Below are 21,687 nucleotides of genomic sequence, written 5' to 3'. Positions count from 1 at the left end.
ACAACCCTGATGATAAGATAAACGTAGCGAGGTTCAGCCTCCTCTCATCACTGATGTGTGTGTGTGTTATCTCTGAGCTGTGAGGAGGAGCTAACCGTAATCCACAAACATATTTTGCACTGTTTAATCCATGCGGCACCTTTTAGAAGCATTCAGTTGATTCTGAATTTAAGGACAGGGAAAAGGGAAAGAGGTCAGTGATCGCTAACCTTTTACCTCATTTTTCAAATCAAAGATGAACACATTCAATTTGATTTGTGTAGCACTTTTAACAGTGGACATTGTCACAGAGCAGCTGTACAGAAATGTGTCAATTCAGGATATAAATTTCAATACATTAATCGTTAATGAGCAAGCCAGAGGTGACGGTGGTGAGGGAAACTCCCTGAGAAGATATGAGGAAGAAACATTTAGAGGAACTGGACTGAAAGGGAACCCGTCCTCATCTGGGTGACACCAAAGAATATATTTATACAACCCCAATTCTGTAAAAGTTGGGACAGTACTGATGACTGCAAGACATTCAAACAGTTGGGACAGTCGTCTGTTTAGCACTGTGTAACATGACCTCTTCTTTTAATAACACTTTTTAAGCGTTTGGGCGCTGAGTGAAGACACCAGTTGGTTAAGTTTAGCAAGCGGAATTTTCCCCCATTCATCCATTATGCATTTCTTCAGCTGCGCAACTGTACGAGGCCTTCGTTGCCTTATTTTGCGCTTCATAATGCACCACACATTCTCAATTAGAGACAGCTCAGTACTGCAGGCAGGCCGTGCTAGCACCCGCGCTCTGTGTTTACGCAACCATGCTCTTGTAATCTGGGCAGAATATGGTTTGGCGTTGTCCTGCTCTGGATGGCAGCATATGTTACTCCAAAATGTGTACATATCTTTCTGCATTAATGGCCCTCACAGATATTTAAGTTTCCCATGCGTTGGGCACTGACACACCCGCATACCATGACAGACGCTGGCTTTTGGACCTGACGTTGATAACAGCTTGGATAGTCCTCTTCCTTTTTGGCCCAGAGAAAACGACGGCTGTTTTGTCCAAAAACTATTTGAAATGTCGATTCGTCGGACCACAAAACACGATTCCACTGTGCTACTGTCCACCTCAGATGAGACCGAGCCCAGAGAAGTGGGCGGTACTTCTGGACAGTGTTGATGTATGACTTCTGCTTTGAATATTAAAGCCTTAACTCACATCTGTGGATGCAGTGGCGAATGGTGTTGATGACAAAGGTTTACCAAAGTATTCTGAGCCCATGTCAGGATATCCATTACAGACTCATGACGGTTTTTAAGACAGTGACGTCCGAGGGATCGGAGATCACGCACATTCAGAAGTGGTTTTCTTGCCCTTTACACACAAAGATTTGGCCGGATTCCTTGAATCTTTTAATTATATTGTGCACTGTAGAAGGTGAAAAGCCCAAAATCCTACCGATTTGTCTTTGGGGAATGTTGTTCTCAAAGTGTTGGATTATTCGCCGACTGATCTGTTGGCAGATTGGCGAGCCTCGACCCATCCTTGCTCTTAAAGGACTAGGCCTTTTTTGGAGGCTCCTTATATACTATGATTAGACGATTACCTCACCTGTTTCATATCACCTTCTTATTTCAACTCGTCACATCGCTATTAGTCCTACATTGCCCCTGTCACAACTTTTTTGGAACATGTTGCATACATCAATTTCAAAATAAGTGATAATCTACAAAAAACTGTGCAGTTGATCAGGTCAAACATCAAATACCTTGTCTTTATACATTTTTTGTTTAAATACAAGTCAAAGTACATTTACAAATCCCTCCTCTTTGTTTTTCCATACAATTTTCCATACTGTCCCAATTTTTTCGGAATTGGGGTTGTACATAAATCCATTCTATAACTGTGTACTGCATGGTCAAAAAGTGCAATTGTTGTGCAACTCCTGCCCGCTCTTGCCTTTATTGTTTAACTCATTTCATGCAGTTTTCGCAAATATAAACAAACGAGTTTAAACAGGGCTGCAGTGGGGTTTTGAACATTTTTATAGGGGCTGATCTTGTGTGTAATAAACACATGAATCAGAAAGGCTAGGCTAGTATTGCAAACCGTGTTTAATTTGAAGTCATTTACCGCACAGTGCTGGGAATAAAATCGCCTAGTGAAAAAGAGCAGGGAAAAAAGGGCATGGTAAGATGAAAATGGAATGGACTTCTGGTCTTTTTGCTTTGTGTTAAAGTAGTTAATGTAGGCTGCGGTCTCTAAATGGAGACCCCTGGTCACCCCATCTCTAAATGGAGAAACTGGTCACCCCATCTCTATGTTATCTCTATCTATCCTGTGAGCTTTATTCCTTGAGAATTTAGAAAAGTGCACCTTTTAGAATTGCTAACGTAAGGTCACGGCTTTATGTAAGGCTGCTCAACTTTTGCTTCTTTGTGTTGTGTCCATCAACTTCACAGGATCACTCTTTGTAATGCCACCTCGTAAATCTGCCCTGCTTTGAAGTCTGTTTACTGCAGCTATTCACTGTTTATTTGTGGGAAGGCTGGCCATGTTGAAATCCTCGTCTAAAGGCCAAGTAGTGGGACAAAGGCTGACGCCTGCAGGCCTCCTCTCTGTACTTTCTTGGAGGCTGGGTGGTTTGTAATTGAAGTGCAGCTCTCCTGCTCTCCCACTAACTGCCCCTGAACAGCATAATTAGTTTCTAACAATGCTTTTTTCCCCCCACGGCCTTCTCCCTTTCCAGGGCTCCAGTAGGGTTTTGAAATTTTTTTTTTTTTTTTTAACAGGGGCCGATCTCCACAGCCCTCGTAAAGAATCCACTGTTGTGTTCTCCCTACCTGCCGAGCCGAGCACTACTGTGCATGCGTATGTGCGTGTCTCTTCGCTAATGAGAAGCACATGTTCAGGCCAATCGCCGTTGCTGGCAGAGTAGAGCAGCATGGCTTGAAGTTATTAATGGCAGTAAAATTTATGCTTCCTTCTTTTTGCCAATTAAATGGAGGAGTCCTTTTCTTTCGGGGTCTTGGAAAGAACATCTGGCTTCAATAGGCTGAGATAACCTAGCCTGAAGGGTCCGCGACCGGCTCCGACTGGTCCCCTCTTTCACTTTCCCTTTCTCTCCCCCTCTCTACTCTCTCTTTTTGTCTCTCGCTCACACTCACTTTCTCTGATTAAGCTGGAGACCTCACTTCTGACCTTTGCGTGTGTGTGAGAGAGTGTGTGCGTCAGTGAAAGGCCCCAAGAAATATGCTAATTTTTTTGTTGTTGTTGTTGTTTTTTGGACATTGCTTCATGTTTACAAGAAATACTTCTGGAACCAGTAGGCACTCTTTAATATCAATAAGACATTTTCAGACTGAAAAAGTGATTAATTATTCATAAATACTTAATGTTAACTTAAATTAACATTTTAACTAACTTGTCCATACAATAAAGTATGGGGGAGATCTAGAATAAGAGTTGTCTATTTAGTGTAATTTTGCTTTTTCTCTAATCAGCAAATATATTTTTGTTGTGTGTGTGTGCATGCTTGTTTCAGGAGATGAAGCACAGAAGCATTTAGCCATGCGCATACTGTACCATATTAGCATGGATGACCGCTTCAAGTCCATGTTCGCCTACACAGACTGTATTCCACAGGTAAGAGCTCAGTGCATGTGAGTATGTGACTTTAAATATCAACGAGAAAAGGGACAACATATGAGGGTGTTCTGGAATGGGTCAGAGCAGACAGGTTTGGTGAATTAAAACTGGGTTTGAATTCAACTTAGTCAGTCAGTAAGGAGAGAGGAGAGATCCAGAGGTCCGGATATGGGAGCATGGGATTTGTAGTCAAATTATGCATGCTTTAGCCTTTAGGATGTACAAAAGCGCTTTAGGGTGGTGAGGAAGCGCGAGCAGGGCAGGTGCCAGTAAGTCTAGCCGCTGTGTGATTACGGCTCCAGGGCTGCCGCTATGTGATCCTCCAGAGCTGGGTGATTGCACAGCATGGCCTCCTCTCAGAGCTGACTAGCCTTGGCCAGGCCTGCCTGCCGCCCTGTTTAATGTTAACGTCACATATACACAAACTCACTTCAAGTTGCACACCCTGGGCTCCTGTTCAGTCCCGGGCATGTACTTTACATCTGAGCTAATAAGGAGTGACATGGGGGATACACTTCTAAAATCAGGAACTGTTTTGGGGGAAATCCTAAGCTCCTGCCTGTCTAGGCCTGGGCTAATTAGAGCAGTTCTCTGGATGTCTGCTCAATTTGAGCTTGAGCTGAGATAGCCAATGGAGAGAACATTAATTTGGTCCTACCAAAGCTTAATTTTATGTCTTGGGTGCTTTGATTTTGAACTCATGAGCTTTGAGTTTGGATTAAGTGCATATTTAATCCTTATTATGGCATAGTGCTGATTGTGTATGCACTCTGACAACTGACAGGTGATGAAGATGTTGTTTGATTGCGGTGAGGAAGGCGCAGACCCAGAGCTCATCTCCTTCAGCATCAATCTGGCAGCCAACAAGAGAAATGCACAGCTCATTTGTGAAGGTTAGGACATGTGTACATTTCCATACATATCCATAAAAATAAAAATTATAATAGTCCTGATGGCAGTACTACAGCATCTAGTGTCTTCTCACTCTAGGTAATGGACTGAAGATGCTGATGAAGAGAGCGTTCAAGCTGAAGGATCCACTGATGATGAAAATGATCCGGAACATCTCCCAACACGACGGACCTTCCAAGAACTTATTCATTGTGAGCGATGAACGCAGGACACAACTCACATCTGTTCTCATACATGTTCTCAGTTAAGTTGAGTTCATTCCCTGTTCATTGGTGGTTATTTTAAGAGTGCATGGCTGTTTTCGTGCAGGATTATGTCGGAGACCTTGCCGCTCAGATTGGTCAGAACGAGGACGAGGAGTTCATGATCGAGTGTTTGGGGACACTCGCTAACCTCACCATCCCTGACCTGGACTGGGAGCTGGTGCTTAAAGAATACAACCTAGTACCCTTCCTTAAAGACCACCTCAAACCTGGTGAGCCAGTCACGCATCTCGCAGCATCACAGAAGTCTTGTGGAATAGCGGTGTAGCCAGATGACTTTGATACTAATGTTATGATACGATTCATCAATGTAAACGTGTTTATATTAATGCAGATAACAAAGTCTCGTGGACAGCAAGGTCACAGTTTAAAACACCCAAGAGCTTTTTCCACCACTTACCTTGTAGCCATTTATCTGTGACCTTCAGGTTCTGCAGAAGACGACCTTGTGCTGGAGGTGGTGATAATGATCGGCACGGTCTCTATGGATGACTCCTGCGCCGCCATGTTAGCCAAATCAGGCATCATCCCTGCGCTTATAGAGCTACTCAATGGTAAGGTATAGCCTAGTCTTGGAAAATCTTTCATCCTTTTACACGTATTCTCATCTCTTTATCTTTTTGCAGCCCAACAGGAGGATGATGAGTTTGTTTGTCAAATCGTATACGTCTTCTACCAGATGGTGTTTCACCAGGCCACTCGAGACGTCATTATAAAGGAGACCCGTATCCTTTATTCTTCCATTTGAGCGCTCTCATCACGCATATTACAATACGTGTTCACGTCCTGTACCTTAACTCCTTTCTGTAGAAGCTCCAGCTTACCTCATCGACCTGATGCACGACAAGAATGCTGAAATCTGCAACGTGTGTGACAACACACTGGATATTATAGCCGTAGGTGTTTATTTACTTAGTATTAACTTGATTTCCTTTCCTATCCAGCTTTAACCTGTCTAGATCCCCCGGAATAATGATGTTAGTTTAACGTTGTTGGTTATGGCAGCGTTGGCTTGGTTGTGGATTTGCCGTGGACATTACTCGCAGAGTGATCGTTCCCAGGCCTCAGATTAATGTAATTAGGTCTCCATTATCCCAGGTTTCTTTTGGAGGCCAGGGGAAGTGTTCTATACAACTGATCAGGCAGAGCTATTAAAGCTGGGAGCCACATCAAAGAGGCTAGAGGTGTCTGGTTAGACTCAGATAGGTACAGAGGACAGAACACAGGTCTGCTAAATACCACACACACTCACCCCTGCTCTTGTTAATTGTTTGTAGGTTTTTGTTGGCAAATTGAAAGTTTGGTTTTAAGTTTTTGCAAGACCTTATCTGCATCGTTCTTCCTTATTTCTCTTGTTGCTCCTTGCTGAGATTGTTGTTGTTGCTGTAACACTTCTCGTTTATGTCTCTTTAAGCAATTTATTCCTTTATAATTCATTTTCCATACTCTTTCTGGATGTGCTTAAATTTTTATTTATTTTTATTTTTTTTGTCATAAAACACTCAGATCCCTGGTTCATATCCACTGTTATCAGAACCTCAGAAATGTCACGAGCTCCGTTGCAGTAAAATTAATTATCCAAGCCATAAAAACCTCTTCCCCATCATCAGCCAGACAGTTGTTTCACATTTGATTTATTTGTACCCTGACAAAAACAAATGTTAGTTTGTCTTGTTGTGTGATAATAGGTCTTTTAAAGCCCTGAGCCTCAGGTGGCCATTCACATCCACCGGCCTCAGCTTTGGGCTGGGATGATTAATCAGCTGGTCTCGGTGCGGGGAGCTCAATGGAAATTGGCCATGTTTGGAGATCCTACAGAAACATTTGCCATGTTAACTGCTTGGCACTGTGCGGGCTAAGGCACATGCGGATACTAAAAGTAGCATTGCTAGGTCTGCGCTGGCCGGTCCCCAGTAGCATTCATTACTTAACTTTCATTTGTCATTATCCACATCCCAGGATTTGTAGAATTATGCTTCTTTCTCTTTCCTCCTTGTCTGCACAGGAATATGATGAAGAATGGGGGAGGAAGATCCAGAGCGAGAAGTTCCGCTGGCACAACTCTCAGTGGCTGGAGATGGTTGAGAATCGGCAGATGGATGAAGTGGAACCCTTCTTGTACGGCGATGAAGGAGAGCCCTTTTTACAGGGAGCGGACATTCTGGAGCGGCCCGACCTCTTCTACAGTGCAGGTCACAAAAGCCGGCTTCCTCAAATCCATTAGTACTACCGTATAACCGAATCACTGTATGGCAATTGTATGAAACTTATTTTTAGTTCTATTTAAACGTGGTCTGATTTATGTTGATTTCCATGATGAATATTAGGAAAACAGTATTACTAAAAGTCTGCCTAACGTATTTCCCAGTAGATGGATTAATCTCTGCAGATGCCGCCATCACTCCAGACTTCTTTACGGACTTTCAAAATGGAGACTATGTTGCATCACAGGGTTTCCCTGGCAGGTACATGTACACAACTTTTTAAATGACCTATACCTAGCCTTGTGTACCCTTACTCATAAGACTCCATGGAGCAAGCTCCTATCAGTGCCAGTGTGTTCTGTTGTTTTTAGCAGAGCACATCTCAAAAGCGCTGTGTCAGTTCATCGCCCCCACCCTCTTGCTTCCCTGCCTGCACCACCACTCCCTCCAACAGCAATAGCTGTAGTGTGGAGGGGGAAAAAATACACAACTCGCTCTCATAACACTCTACAGATCAGCCCCCCATGCTCTGTTTCCTGCTGTCATGACAGCTTTGCAAAGCACAAACCGATGATTTGATTTATGGGTTTACACCCCCCAGTGTGATGGCACTCAAATAAGATGTTTTGTTTTCTAAGAAACTGCAATCCAACGGACATAAGAGATAAAGTCAATGAATGGAGCTGGTTATTTTTATTAGCTGACGCTCCTGAGACGTGTTGAGGTGCTCACTATTTATCTGTTGTTGTTGGCTGTGGTGTACAGAACAAGCTCTTAACTGAATTAGGAGGAGTTTAAAGACAAGTATTACATGCGAGAGAGAGAGAGAGAGGCACACACACCCACACACACACAGATGGGGGGCTTAGATTTAAAAAGGGGGGGAGAGGGACTGTTAAAATCGAAAGAGCAAGTGAGTACAGAGGAAGAAGGGTGTTTTTTCACCACTCTTTGTAAGCGATAGCTGTAAAACACACTGAGAGAGCACAGGGAATTAGGCAGCCAGAGAGTTTGGTTTTCATTTGGCCGGAGTGGTCCGAGAGATCTAGGTTAACACAATAATGAAACCCAGCCTGCAGGGAGCACACAGCCAGACAGACTGGGAATGGCTTTAATATGCTTGCTATTATTCGTACAAGTAGTGCTGCGTTAGGCTGCCTCGTTATAGCTGATGAACAGGACTGAAATAGACCCTAGCGGGTAATTCAGAGGTTAAAGAAATCTGTAAGCAGTTCTAGATTACACGCAGAATGTTCACACAGAAGTAAAAACCAACCCAAGAACAGCAGGCTCAGAACTGGTTTTAATGTCATCTAGTCTTAAATGAGAGTTCCAGCAGGCCGGCTATCACGATTCCTTTGAATTCTTGTGAGGGCTGTAAACAAAAAGGCCAGACCTGCGCAGCATGGGAGAGAGGCTTTACAGTCACCCAATCAAGAACAATTTTTTAAAGAATGAGCGGAGATGAGGATAGCACACTGATTTAGACGAACAGTAAAATCAGGACAGCTTGAGTAGCGACAGGCTGAAGATCAAAGTGGTGAAGCAGATAGGAACAGGGTTAAAGTCTCGTGTTAAAGAAGTCTCCATGTGCGTGTTTAACAGCCTCGCACTTCTTGGTCCTGAGTGGAAACACTGGAGCCTTTTGTCTGCCTACATCCCACTCCGGATTTCACTCCTGCTGTCTGCCCATGGGGAAGAAGCTGAGTGATGAAATGGATAATACTGGACCTGTAGAGAATCTTCCCAAAGGCATAGTTTGCATAAGTCATCTCACTTAAGACACATTTTTCACTTTGTTTGGAATTATGTTATGTACCTGATGAATGATCCATGATGCTCACGGGTCCATCTTTAGCAGTTCGATTCATCATTTCTATCTAGAGTAATGTCTTTGGGTTGAGTCTCCTTACTTGACTTATCCTTAGGCCCATGACTGTCTTAACAGATGAAATACCTACCTCCCCCAACCCCATACAAACATAACACGTTTATAAGCAATATAAATAAGAATATGACGTTACATGATTTTGCTAAAATTTTGTAAAAGACAAACATTGGTATAACAATGATTTGATGAAACTATTAATCCGGAGTCATGTGCACTATTCCCTAGAAGGTGATGCATTTACCTTAAGTCAAACAGTAATAGTAAATCTTCTCGCCAAGTAGTTTACTACACGCATGTGTCAAGGTGAGTTTTACAGTAGTCGAACACCATAAATCACACCGTTCCATAGTGAAAATGTACCATGTCCAGACATCCTTGTGAAACTCGAGATGGCTGGAAATGAGCCTGAAGAAAGAAGGTGGCTGAATCCAAGGTCATCACTGAAGTAAAGTTTATTTACCTACATAACATGGTCTGATTCATGTCAATTTCCATAACATGGTCTGATTCATGTCAATTTCCAAGATTAGGAAAACAGTATTACTAAAAGTCTGCTTAACGTATTTCCCAGTAGATGGATTAATCCCTGCAGATGCCGCCATCACTCCAGGCTTCTTTACAGACTTTCAAAATGGAGACTATGTCGCATCACAGGGTTTCCCTTCAGAGCTCATGTTAAGCTCTGAGCGCTGTGATTCTCACAACCCTGCCTCTGTGCTGTACCCTGTTCAGTTATTTAATCAAACTCTTCCCCAGATAGCCACTATTCTCTCTGGGAAGAAAAAAAAGGCAATATTTTTAGCCGAGCGAAAACGGGGAGGTGGTTGCTAAAAGAAAAGCGTCTGACGCATGTAAGTGCTCTCATGGAAGTGATTTGTGCTAAAAACAACACAGCATTATGGGAGCTGGTAGGGGCAAAGCAAACAGCTCATATTTTAAGAGAACAGCGAGGGGAGCTAGTGCTCGGCCTGAGACGGGAGGAAAGGCGGGGGGTGGGACAGGAGGACGCAGAGGTGAAGGTGGCGTTCACTCAAAGGCACCGCACAGATCTTTCTGTACTCAAGACGTTCAGGTCTTATTGGTCAGTTACTTGGGTCACAGTTCCCACAATTATTAAGCTGCATGTATAATGCTGCGGTATGGTTGCAATGTTTGTTAAGGGGTGCTTTTTATTCTTTAACATGCTATAATGTAATTATGCAGTGTTTCAACGTAAAGCCCAAGAACACTACATAGTTTTTGGGGGTAACGTAGAGGGTTTTGCAGTCTGATTTATTCTCCCGTTTTTCTTTTTGGAAGTTTCTTTTGGCATTCTGCTGTTTGCCACAGACTTGTTGCCTGAGAAATATGGATAGACCCGGTTGCCTTAGTGTTCTTTTTAGCAGTCCTGCAGTTCCATCTAGTGGTGAGGCACTTTGGCATGCCGTAATACAGATTAATATAGCATGCTATTTTCTCAATATCAAACCTATATGTATCTGTATAAGCCAGGAGTGTCCAATCTTAGACAGAACGGTGTGGGTGTAGGTCTTCATTCCAACTAAGCAGAACCTAGGCACACCTGAGTCTATTTAAAGCCAAGCTCAACTGATTGGTCAGGTGTATTTATCTCATTTTACATAACTGAGCAGTTGAGGGTTAAAGGCCTTGTTCAACAGCCCAACCTCAGCTGATCTGTGAATACTCATGATTTGACCAGTAGTCCAACGGCTTAACGACTGAGCTACCACTTCCTCCTGCTTGACTGGAATGAAACCCTGCAACCCTGGTATAAGCAATATGCAACATTTTTAATCAAGGCTCATAATAGTAACTCATATACTTACTCATTAGCGAGACCTGTAGTTTATGGTGCCTCTGCAAAACTCAACTGTATCTTATTTTGTTCCTTCAGTGCTGTCTCCGAGAGATATGGTCAGGGGCCAGGGGGACCCATGCGGCCTGCTACAGCCTACGGTTTCCGGCCCGATGAGCAATACTACTACAGCTACTCAGCATCACGGTAGATTAGTGTGGGTACAGTAATACGTACCACCATTACTGTTGCATTTATATTGCATTTATATTACTCATATTCTCTAGTTCAGTCAACACTACTAATGTTATTTATTTGTTCCATTTCAAATGTCACTCTTCTGAAATGACTTGGACTTGCTTAACTAGCTGCTTTCATGAAGTCAGTGGTTTCAAGGTATTTATAAGCATACTCAATTATCAATCTCTCTGTGTGTGTGTATATGTGTGTGTGTGTGTGTATGTATGTATGTATATGTATATATATATATATGTGTATATATATATATATATATATATGTGTGTGTATATATATATATATGTGTGTGTGTGTGTGTGTGTGTGTGTGTGTGTGAGAGAGAGAGAGAGAGAACAGATTTAGTCTGTCCTTTAATCTACAGTGTGTTTGCTATAAGTGACACACTTGTGTAATGAACCTTCGAAGGCACTACATGTACCCAGATTTCAGCAGCCTTTTAAAACATAGATTTTGCATGAAGTATTAAACACGTAGCTTGGTTTCGAGGTCCAGTTCATTGCAGCTATAGTAAATGTGTTATTTCTTGAATGCATTGCATGATTGAGTACAGTGTAGTATAGAATTCACCTATCATGAAGCTCACACACATTAAAGCACTCAGGCATTTGAGACACTTTCCAAGGTGTGTACTTGTGAGAGTATTTGACACAAGTCTTGAATGTATTTATTGACCTGTAAGAAATGTTTGTTGTAATGCTTTTTATCTGTGTCTCATGACCAGCTGCTCAGCAGCTTACAGTGCACTGTTTAATGTTATGATTTGCTTTTATAATTGAAACATTTTGTATGTGTGAAATTTTAATTTTAAATATTTCAGTATCGTTTTATGTTATCAAATTTGATTTCTTTTTTATATATATATATATATTGTCAGTTTACACTAAATGTATGTGCTTATGTGTTTTTTGGTCCCTGTGGATTGTCTTAACTGCTGTTTTGTACAAGATGCCTATTATTTCTGCGGTGCAATATTAAAGCAAACAAATATGAACAGAATTTGGTGCTTGCCTTTTGTTTGCATTGTTTCCATTGAAGGTGGAATAGTGTTCAGGTCTAAACGCAAGCAGCTCTGTACAGTCTGTCCCGCTGTGTTGTCCAGGGTTGAGGCAGGGCCCAATTCAATGACGACTCCTTAAAATTACTCAGGCTTCTGAAAGCCAAAAAGGTAGATAAACTATTAGTCTGTCTACATTTTTTTTATTATTATTTAATTTTGATGTGCTTAATGGAGCTGAGTGGGTTTGTGTAGATTTAGTGATTTTAAACTCTGATTACCATTTTTTTCTTCCCCTAATCTGGCACTGTATCTTAGGGGTTACATTTTTATGTAAATTTGCTAAACAATATTTTTCTTCATTATCATATCAAGATTAGTTCATTTTATTATATATGTAAAAATATATGATTAATTTATAGTTAGTTATCATATGCTCTGCATCTCCTGCACCTTGGGAGGCCATTATGGTTTCTGGTAAGACTGACTAAAGCATCTCGGGTAACTTGAACCATGTCATGTGACCCAAATAACCCCGAAAGCGCTGACTGGACATACATACATCCATCTTCTATATCCTTATCCTTCTATATGCTTATCCTTTTCAGGGTCACGGTGAAGCCTATCCCAGCGAGCATGAGGCACAAGGCAGGGTACACCCTGGACAGGGTGCCAATCCATCGCAGGGCACATACATATTCTCACACCCATTCATACACTACAGACACGCCAATCAGCCTACCGGTTTCCTGCCTCCAGGAGGAAACCGGAGTACCCAGAGGAAACCCCCACAGCACGGGGAGAACATGCAAACCTCCGCACACCCAGGGCCCCAGAGGAATCGAACCCCGACCCTGGAGGTGTGAGGCGAACGTGTTAACCACTAAGCCACTAATTTATGGCCAATGTGTGGCCAATTTATGTTGTTATGGAAACATTTATGGTTTGGTCTATTGGAGAACTGTAGAGACAACTGCGCAGACAGGTTTATATAATAGCTTTCATTTTATACTTTTATTGGCAAAATTCCATATTCACAAACATAAGTTTTCCTGTAAAACAACAACAACAACCCTGTGTTTATATCTTTCAAGAAAGAAACGGAATATAATTTTAACTCAATACGATTCTCTATGAAGCAAAAAGCAGTTCAAACTTTGAAAATCTGCCAACTTTTCAATATCTTTATATAGATCTACATTAAGCCCCCTCTAGTGTGAAACTGTTTGTTACATCTATGATGTCTTTTCTTGTATTTTCAAATATCTGTTTAAAAAAAAAAAAAAAAAGGAGCAAAAAATAATAAACAATCGGTTACAGTGCGATGTCCATTGAAAACTTTAGCTTCATTTGTCCATTTTCACAGAAGGATGAAGTTTATTATCATTTCATCAGTGACTTCAGAACAACATTCAAATAAATTCAAACGATGTAGACTAGTGAGATCAGCTGTGTGCATGCAGCAGCTCAGTATAAAATCTTCTGTATGTCGGTTAGAGACATTAATCAGGTAATTATCTAAATGAGACAATACTCGATTTAATCTCTTATTTTAAAATTGTGACCCGAAATAAAGTCCAATAAAGTTACCAAACTGTAACTTTCCTTGTTGTTTGAATGGAACCACATAAGGGTAGCCTTCATCTTTTGTAGCTTTAGTATATTTAACCTGGAAACAGGAATATAGTACTGCTTTAAAATAATTTAAAGTACTTTAAGGACCGCTGATCTGCCGTTTTAGCTTTACTTTAAAATCTAATTAAAGGTACATCATGTGCACCCTTGATATAGTACCAACACAGCAACATTTGATAGTTATTTTGGGTGTCTAATGCCATCATCATCATCATTATGTTGGTTTAATTTACTAGTTTCATGGATAAAACTGTTATGGAAGTAAATCCCAAATGTAGACATTAATATTTTTTTTGTAGCTGCTGTTATTTCAATTCTTTTAAAAGTATGTTCGTCATGACATTCCACATGATCGAGATCTGTTTAATGAATAATAGAAAACGAATTACGCAAAAAGGGGCATTATGAAATGAAAAATATTTTAGAATATAATATTTTATTATAATAAATCCTGTTATTTATTAATTCAATTATTGAACATTTTTAGCTTGTATATATATTTTTAGCTGCATGAAATCATTTCATTATTTATGACCATAGGCATATTTATTGAATTCATTTGAACTAAACACGTTTTGAATAATGGATGTGATTTCTGCACAGCACAATGTAAGGAGCACTGAATCCCTGTAAAGGTCTATTCACATCACACACCTGTCTGGAGGGAGAACGCACATGAGGTGAGTGGAAGGGAGTGAAACAGAGAGTTCAATTCTATTGAGATTTACATTTCTGTACATACAGTATTATTAGAGGATATTAGTAGAGCTCCCAAAGCTCTACTGCCACTAGCTTTATTCTACTCTTCACTCATGAGTAACAATGAATGAATGTGTCTCTTCTCAGGGTTCGAAATTCTGACCCATGAAGCAACTTGCTTCTTACTGATAAGACTTTTTTTTATCTTTTAGATCTCCATACAGGAAAAGAGTCCCATGAAAGTAACTTCTGAATAACCCTAAACAACGTGTGTATGTAATGCATTCAGCAAAGATTTGTACACACATTATAGGCTAGTTAGTTCTGTATTCAGAATTCACGTAATTAGTTCATCTGTGTGCAAGTGTCACATGAACTCATTAAAAATACATCTGTTCCTACAGCATCATGGAGACCAAAGAGCTACCAAAAACATCTGGGTGAGTTGCAAATGAGCTTTCTTTACAGAAATCCATGGTTCCAGGTAATCTGATTATATACAGGTGTGCATTCAAAACTGAATGATCTGACCCATGAAGCAATTTCTCATTAAGATGTTGTGCTGAGCTAACTGGCCAGTGAGGCTATGTTGAAAATGTCCATGGCTTTATGAGACAGTGGTGAGCCATATGAAATCCTATTTGGAGTTTGAAAAAAGGGATGCTGGAAACTCACCAAATGTGGAAAAAGGTTCTCGACAGACAGCACATCATGGTGGATAACTTTAGTTGATCAGTATGGGTATTGAACCCATTCAATTCAATTCAATTTTATTTGTATAGCGCTTTTTACAATAGACATTGTCTCAAAGCAGATTTACAGAAATATCAACATGGTATACAGATATTAAAGGTGCGAATTTATCCCAACTGAGCAAGCCACTGAGTGGCGACGGTGGCAAGGAAAAACTCCCTAAGATGTTTTAAGAGGAAGAAACCTTGAGAGGAACCCGACTCAGAAGGGAACCCAACCTCATCTGGGCAACAACAGTTAGTGTGAAAAAGTTCATTATGGATTTATATGAAGTCTGTATGGCGTTAGGAGCAGCCGTAGTCCCAGCAGTCTGGAATTAGAGAAGATTTGAGCTCCATCCAGAGGCAGAAAGGATCTGGATCTCTAGTATCTCCATAAATTCGTGTGGGGCTCAGCGAAAGGAGAGAGGGAGAGAAAAGATAATTATGACTGCGAAGTAGTAAAACAGAATCTAGTCAGGGTAGGCTTGAGTGAACAAATACGTTTTAAGCCTAGACTTAAACACTGAGACTGTGTCTGAGTCCCGAACACTAATAGGAAGACTGTTCCATAACTGTGGGGCTCTATAAGAGAAAGCTCTTCCCCCTGCTGTAGCCTTCACTATTCGAGGTACCGTCAAATAGCCTGCATCTTTTGATCTAAGTAGGCGTGGCGGATTATATAAAACCAAAAGGTCGCTTAGATATTGTGGCGCGAGACCATTTAGTGCTTTATAGGTTAATAAAAGTATTTTATAGTTAATGCAAGATTTTACTGGGAGCCAATGCAGTATTGATAATATCGGTGTGATATGGTCGTACCTTCTAGTTCTAGTTAGGACTCTAGCAGTTGCATTCTGGACTAACTGGAGCTTATTTATATTCCTACTGGAACATCCAGACAGTAAGGCATTACAGTAATCTAATCTAGAGGTGACGAATGCATGAACTAGTATTTCCGCATCATGTAGTGACAATATGTTTCTTATTTTAGAAATATTTCTGAGATGAAAGAAGGCTATCCTAGTAATATTATCTACATGAGATAATGAACCCATGATAATGAGAGATACATGAACCCATGACCTTGGTGTTATTAGCACCACACTCTAACCAACTGAGCTAACTGGATTAGATGTACACATGGAAAATGTCCCTGGCCAGAACCATGACAAGTACAATTAGACTTGATTTTTACAGATAAGATTTTTTTTTTTTTTTTTTTTTTTAAACCTTTTAGATCTCCATACAGGAACAGAGCATTGCAGAAAAACTCTAATTCGTCAAAATCCCATAAAAGTAACCTCAGAACAACCTTAAACAACATGCGTATGTAGTGCAATCAGCAAAAATAAGTACATATGGGATAGTTAGTTATGGTGCAACAAGTTATCATCAGAATTCACATAAGTAGTCAGTCCAAACAGGATTTCACAGTTTTTCTTGTGATGTACATGTGTGACACTTTTACCTGTGTGCCTTTAACTTTGCTTAGATGAGACCATTCACCAAATTCAGGGTAAGGAGAACCAGGTAAGGAGGACATTATACAGGGAAGCAAACAAGCATTAAAGTGTAATTCTCAAGCAGGTTGAGAGGTCTACAACTCAGATTAGAGACGTTGGACAACCATAGCCTGGACACTCCACATAGCTGGGCTTTATGAGAGATTAGTGAGCCATATGAAATCCCACTTGGAGTTTGGAAAAGGGGATGCTGGACACTCACCAAACGTGGAAAAAGGTTCTCAGGTTGAATGAAACCAAAGACCCTTAATACAAAGCACTACATTTAGTGGAAACCATCTCTGATACTCATCATGAGAACACCATGGTGGAATCATGTTGTGAGGATGCGTTTCATCAGCAGAGACTGGGAAAGTGGTCAGAGTTTAGGGGAAAATGGAGAATAAGCATACTGGCAAAGCAAGTTTGAATGTTTTAGAATGTCCCAATAAATGCTCAGACCTCAAAACAATTGAGAATCTATGGCACAATTTGAAAATGGAGCTTCAGGTAGTTACATCAAGTACAATTGCAGCTTGAAAATGTAAAGGGCTGCAGTGCTTTTCAGTCAAGGAAAACTTCTTAATATCCTGTACAACAGCCAGTCATTTTCTCTGGCTTGTTGTGGGAAATCAGTTACAGACAGACAGCACATCATGGTGGATAACGTTAGTTGGCCAGTATGGGGATTGAACCCATGACCTTGGCATTATTAGCATCAATAGCACCAATTACGTCAATACAACTAAACAAATACAAAACAAAATAAACTAAGTAAAAAAAACACAGGTCCTCACTCCTCTGTCCCCTTTAAAAAGAGAAAATAAATTAATCAACCACTTTGTCACTCTCTTTTATTCCCTTTTTCACAGTTAAATCAGTTGCATTTATGACAAAGAACTACACAGATGCAGATGCCACTGCTGTGGATTTGAGGAGAGTTGACTGCTGTAAGTCAAAAATGTCGTATTTAAGCCTATGTTCTGCTTGTTCAACAGTTGTTTGATAAATTGCTATTAAACACATTCTGACAGATTTCAAGCGCTAGTTTTATTCTCATTTCTTACTGTTTTGTTTATGGGGCATCAGAAATTCAGGCAAACTGGTATACCGTCTTCTAACAGTAAAACTAATGATGTTTTCTAGCTGTAATTCTAACATGACAAGAAGCCAAGTACAACATGGCAAGCACCACATCACACACGACACTGCGGTCAAACTTATTAATACATTCAAGAAGACTGGAAGACTTTCAGACCAACAGAAAAATGGACATCCACGAACACCTGGTGCTGGCGTACATAGTCCCCTATGTATAGAGACTTTTGGGACACCCCGTATATTCAAAAACTACTGCTTTTACACTTCACTAATCTGTATACTATATGTGATACCATATGTATCACATGAATGTAATACAGTAAATATGATATAAATGTAGTCTGCACTGTTAAATGCCATTACAGAAGAGTTCTTCTAACTGCTCTGAACAAATGTCATAGGCCAAAATCAATGCACGTTTTAATTGCTGTTTTGCTAAGCAGTTTAGGTTTAATTATCTAGAAAATAACACACTACTGTGTGGAGTTACCTCCACAAAATCAATATCTTCATTAAATAAACATTTCTTTCTTTTTTGTTTGTGTGAACACACCTATATGAAATGTGAATATATTTTCAAAATGATGCATTTTTAAGCACATTTGTGTAGTAGCACCAATGAAAACTTTATGAATGTGCATCTAAACATTCATAACTTCCTTATGAATGTGACTGTGCTGTGCATTGTGATAATGTATTTATGTTGTGCAGAAAACTGCAGAAAATATGATATTTCTCACATGAAAATGTCTTGAGTTTACACGAATTGATAGTGACGTAAAGGCGGGGGGGGGGGGGGGGGGGGTGCTAGGTGTTTTTGAATATCAAAATAGAATATTATGCTCCCACAGTGGCGCTTTTTAAAATTTCTGACGTATTCCGACTCATAACTCGCCTGCGATCGGATACTTTCAGCAAACCTCACATGTCTTAAGCAAATTTTTACATTTCTGGACATCTCTATTCGCGTTTTTAACATCTTTGCCATTAATCTGAGCATTTTCCTGCACGAATATCATCTTCTGAAGAAATGGTCAGCATTGAGCAGACATAGTAGTGTTATGAATGAGGCCGTTAAGCGATTTTGAAACGTCGTTTTGTAAAATTTAGCGGTAACTATTCATATGTAGTTTTACTGTTAGGAAGGACAGGTGTTATTGAAATATTCACTATCTCTGTGATAATTTCCGTTCTCTCCAGGAGGGGGCGCCCAAGCCTTAATCACGAATCACGAAGACTGAACATAAACGATACATCCTTGTAGTACACGAATTAAAATATCTAGACCTGTGTAGAGTGAATCATTTCGGTGGTGACTGTGTACCATGTGAAAAGGCTATCTGAACATATAGAGCAACTGAGTAAAGGAGATAAGGATTTTCCCCTCAGCATCCCAGCTTTTTAAATTACTGAATCACTTCAATATCATATCGTTATCTTTTCTCATTAACATGAGGCCTAAGATGACTTGGATAAACAGCCTGATTTTGTAATCAGATGTACATCACACACACACACACACACACACACACACACACACACACACACACACACACACACAAATATATTTATGGACTTTTCTCTCATGATTTATTACAATACTACATGCCTTCATTAAAGAGTTCAGCAAAGGGAATTGATACTCCTATTTGTGTCTCTTAAGCCTAACCTACCCCTATTTATTTCTTCCCCTCCTGCCACAGCCGTATTACACAAGCTGGGATTCATCCAACTCTGGACGCTGGGTTGAGGCTGGTGACTTCCAGCACTTTGTCCCTGACCCCCATGTGTACCCCCAGAAACAGGACTTCACCCCCATCACTCAGGGCCAGGCATATTACGGCCTACCTGCCCAGGTATTAGACTGTTGTTGTTTTTTTCTTCTAATTGTAGGACTGGTTAAATTCAGAAATTATGTTTTCATGTCAATGTAGAATTTTCATTTAATAACATAATTATTTATGTCTTTTCTCTCATTCTGTCTTACATCTCTACATTAAAGAGTTCTACAGGGGGAGTTAATTGAATGTCGTGGTCAGGTCTCTAAAGCCTAACCCAAACCCTGCTTGTTTCTTCTCCTCCTGCTACAGCCGTATTACGCAAGTTGGGATTCGTCCAACTCTGGCCCGCGGGTTGAGGATGGTGACGTCCAACACGTTGTCTCTGCGCCCCACGTGCCCCACTTGGAACAGGACTTCTCCCCCAGCAGTCAGGGCCAGGTGTATTACAGCCTGCCTGTCCAGGTATGAGACTGTTTTTATTCTAACTGTAGGACTGTTTAAGTTCAGAAATTATGTTTTTATATGAATCTTGAATTTACATTTAATAACAGAATTATTAATGTCTTTCTCTCATGCTGTATTACTATACAGTATTACATCTCTACAATAAAGAGTTCTACAGAGGAAGTTAATTGAATGTCGTTTTCAGGTCTCTAACGCTTAATCCAAACCCTGCTTGTTTCTTCTCCTCCAGCCACAGCCATATTACGCAAGTTGGGATTCGTCGAGCTCTGAACCGTGGGTTGAGGATGGTGATGTCCAGCATCTTGTCCTTGCCCCCAATGTGTACCACCAGGAACAGGACTTCACTCCCATCACTCAGGGCTAGGCGTATTACAGCCTAGATTCCCAGCATCATGTAGGAATAGTTATATGCATAATTTTGGGATTTTTTTTTCAAATGCATTTGTATGGATAAAAATGTCTGTGTTTTATGTGATAAACCAATGAAGTCCTGGTTTGACTGGAAATGGCCCAATCATTTATTAATTTAAATATCGTGTTAAATAAGAAACTAATGGCTGAAACAAGGGTCTGATGACAATTATTTTGAGATTGTGTCCATGCTTTTAAGAAGACTTGCAGCTTATATTTGGTCCTCTTAAGTATATATATATATATATAGGACATCTATTTTTTGAAGAAAACCATTCAATCCAGTAAGGGTCGTTTTGACCCCCTTTATGCATTCGTGAAGGTTTTTTTGGTTCATGCATTTTAGGGTTAAATATCAAAAATCTAAAAGGTGTGCGTCATACCTGACACCTAGATGAACACTTTACAGTTGGTTTTGTGACTGTACATTATTCCCTTCAAATGCTATTGAGCTTTAAATAATGGTATATTTTGTGTATGGGCCCAAAATAAAGAAGCATTTTCTGGCTAAGCTGTGTGTCTTTAGCAAGCAATATAACATTAAGAGGCATACACCTTCAAATGCACATCACGTTTGATTTATTTATTTGGTGACAGATAAAATTAAATGATGTAATAGATTATCAGTGTAAGGGTTCTAAAGCATGAAGCTGCACAGTTTGCTCAATTTTATTAACAAATCTGTTTTAACATTAAAAAATACAAATTAGATCAGCCTGACGTTACATTCAGAATTTTTTTTGGGGGGGGGGGATTGATGGGAAACAATTTCTATTGTTTTAAATTTAAAGCTAAAATGTTTTCAAATTCAAACCAGATAGTATCTAATGCAAGGTCAAAGTATATTTATTGCATCATTAATTTTTGTTTTAATTACATCACTGTCAATAAAACAAATAAATACATCTTAAGATTGTGTCCACATCACTCAAAATATGTATTTATTTTAAAAAAAAAGCAACAACATATTGTTAATAATATCCATAATATTCAGGACATGATGTACTAAACCAGGGGTGTCCAATCTTATCCCGAAAGAGCCGGTGTGTGTGCAGGTTTTCATTCCAATCAAGCAGACGCCACACCTGAGTCCATTGAAAGCCAAGCTCAACTGATTAAACAGGTGGAATCAGGTGTGGCAGGTTGGTTGGAATGAAAACCTGCACCCACACCGGCTCTTTACGGATAAGATTGGACACCCCTGTACTAAACTATGCATAATATTAAAATAAAACCTGTGACATGTTTAAAAAGTAGAGATTCTAAACTTTAAGAGGAACTTCGGGTGTCTATATGTGACTTTATTATTTATTGTTTTTGCAGGTTTCGTTCTCCACATTAACTGACCTCTGAAGAGCATATAATCAGCAGATAGCATATTTCTATTTTCAACATTGTCGGCGAA

General features: G+C 40.1%; 1 protein-coding gene and 1 long non-coding RNA gene across 8 annotated transcripts in view; both read left to right on the top strand.

The window, feature by feature from the left end:
* The window catches only part of kifap3a (kinesin-associated protein 3a), a 28,899-nt gene extending 16,943 nt beyond the window's left edge, over positions 1-11,956 (top strand). For 3 of the 7 annotated variants that reach the window (XM_017456309.3, XM_017456305.3, XM_017456307.3), the window contains 10 exons: positions 3,534-3,634; positions 4,422-4,530; positions 4,628-4,740; positions 4,859-5,024; positions 5,241-5,366; positions 5,439-5,537; positions 5,623-5,708; positions 6,818-7,004; positions 7,181-7,277; positions 10,802-11,956. In XM_017456309.3, the coding sequence (XP_017311798.1) occupies positions 3,534-3,634; positions 4,422-4,530; positions 4,628-4,740; positions 4,859-5,024; positions 5,241-5,366; positions 5,439-5,537; positions 5,623-5,708; positions 6,818-7,004; positions 7,181-7,277; positions 10,802-10,913 (1,196 nt within the window). In that variant the 3' untranslated portion in view covers positions 10,914-11,956. The other 4 variants (XM_017456310.3, XM_017456306.3, XM_047150921.2 and 1 more) reach the window with 3 other exon arrangements.
* Positions 11,957-14,585: 2,629 nt separating this feature from the next.
* LOC108258049 (uncharacterized) lies at positions 14,586-21,026 on the top strand. Its single transcript, XR_001810602.3, has 5 exons — positions 14,586-14,728; positions 17,397-17,474; positions 19,329-19,481; positions 19,716-19,868; positions 20,101-21,026. It is a non-coding gene; the product is annotated as an uncharacterized LOC108258049 (long non-coding RNA).
* The last annotated feature ends 661 nt before the right edge of the window (positions 21,027-21,687 follow it).

The sequence above is a fragment of the Ictalurus punctatus genome, chromosome 25 (genome assembly GCF_001660625.3).
Source record: "Ictalurus punctatus breed USDA103 chromosome 25, Coco_2.0, whole genome shotgun sequence".
In the NCBI taxonomy this organism is placed as follows: domain Eukaryota; kingdom Metazoa; phylum Chordata; class Actinopteri; order Siluriformes; family Ictaluridae; genus Ictalurus; species Ictalurus punctatus.
Note: the sequence above shows the minus strand (reverse complement) of the source record. Positions and strands in the feature narration are given on the sequence as shown.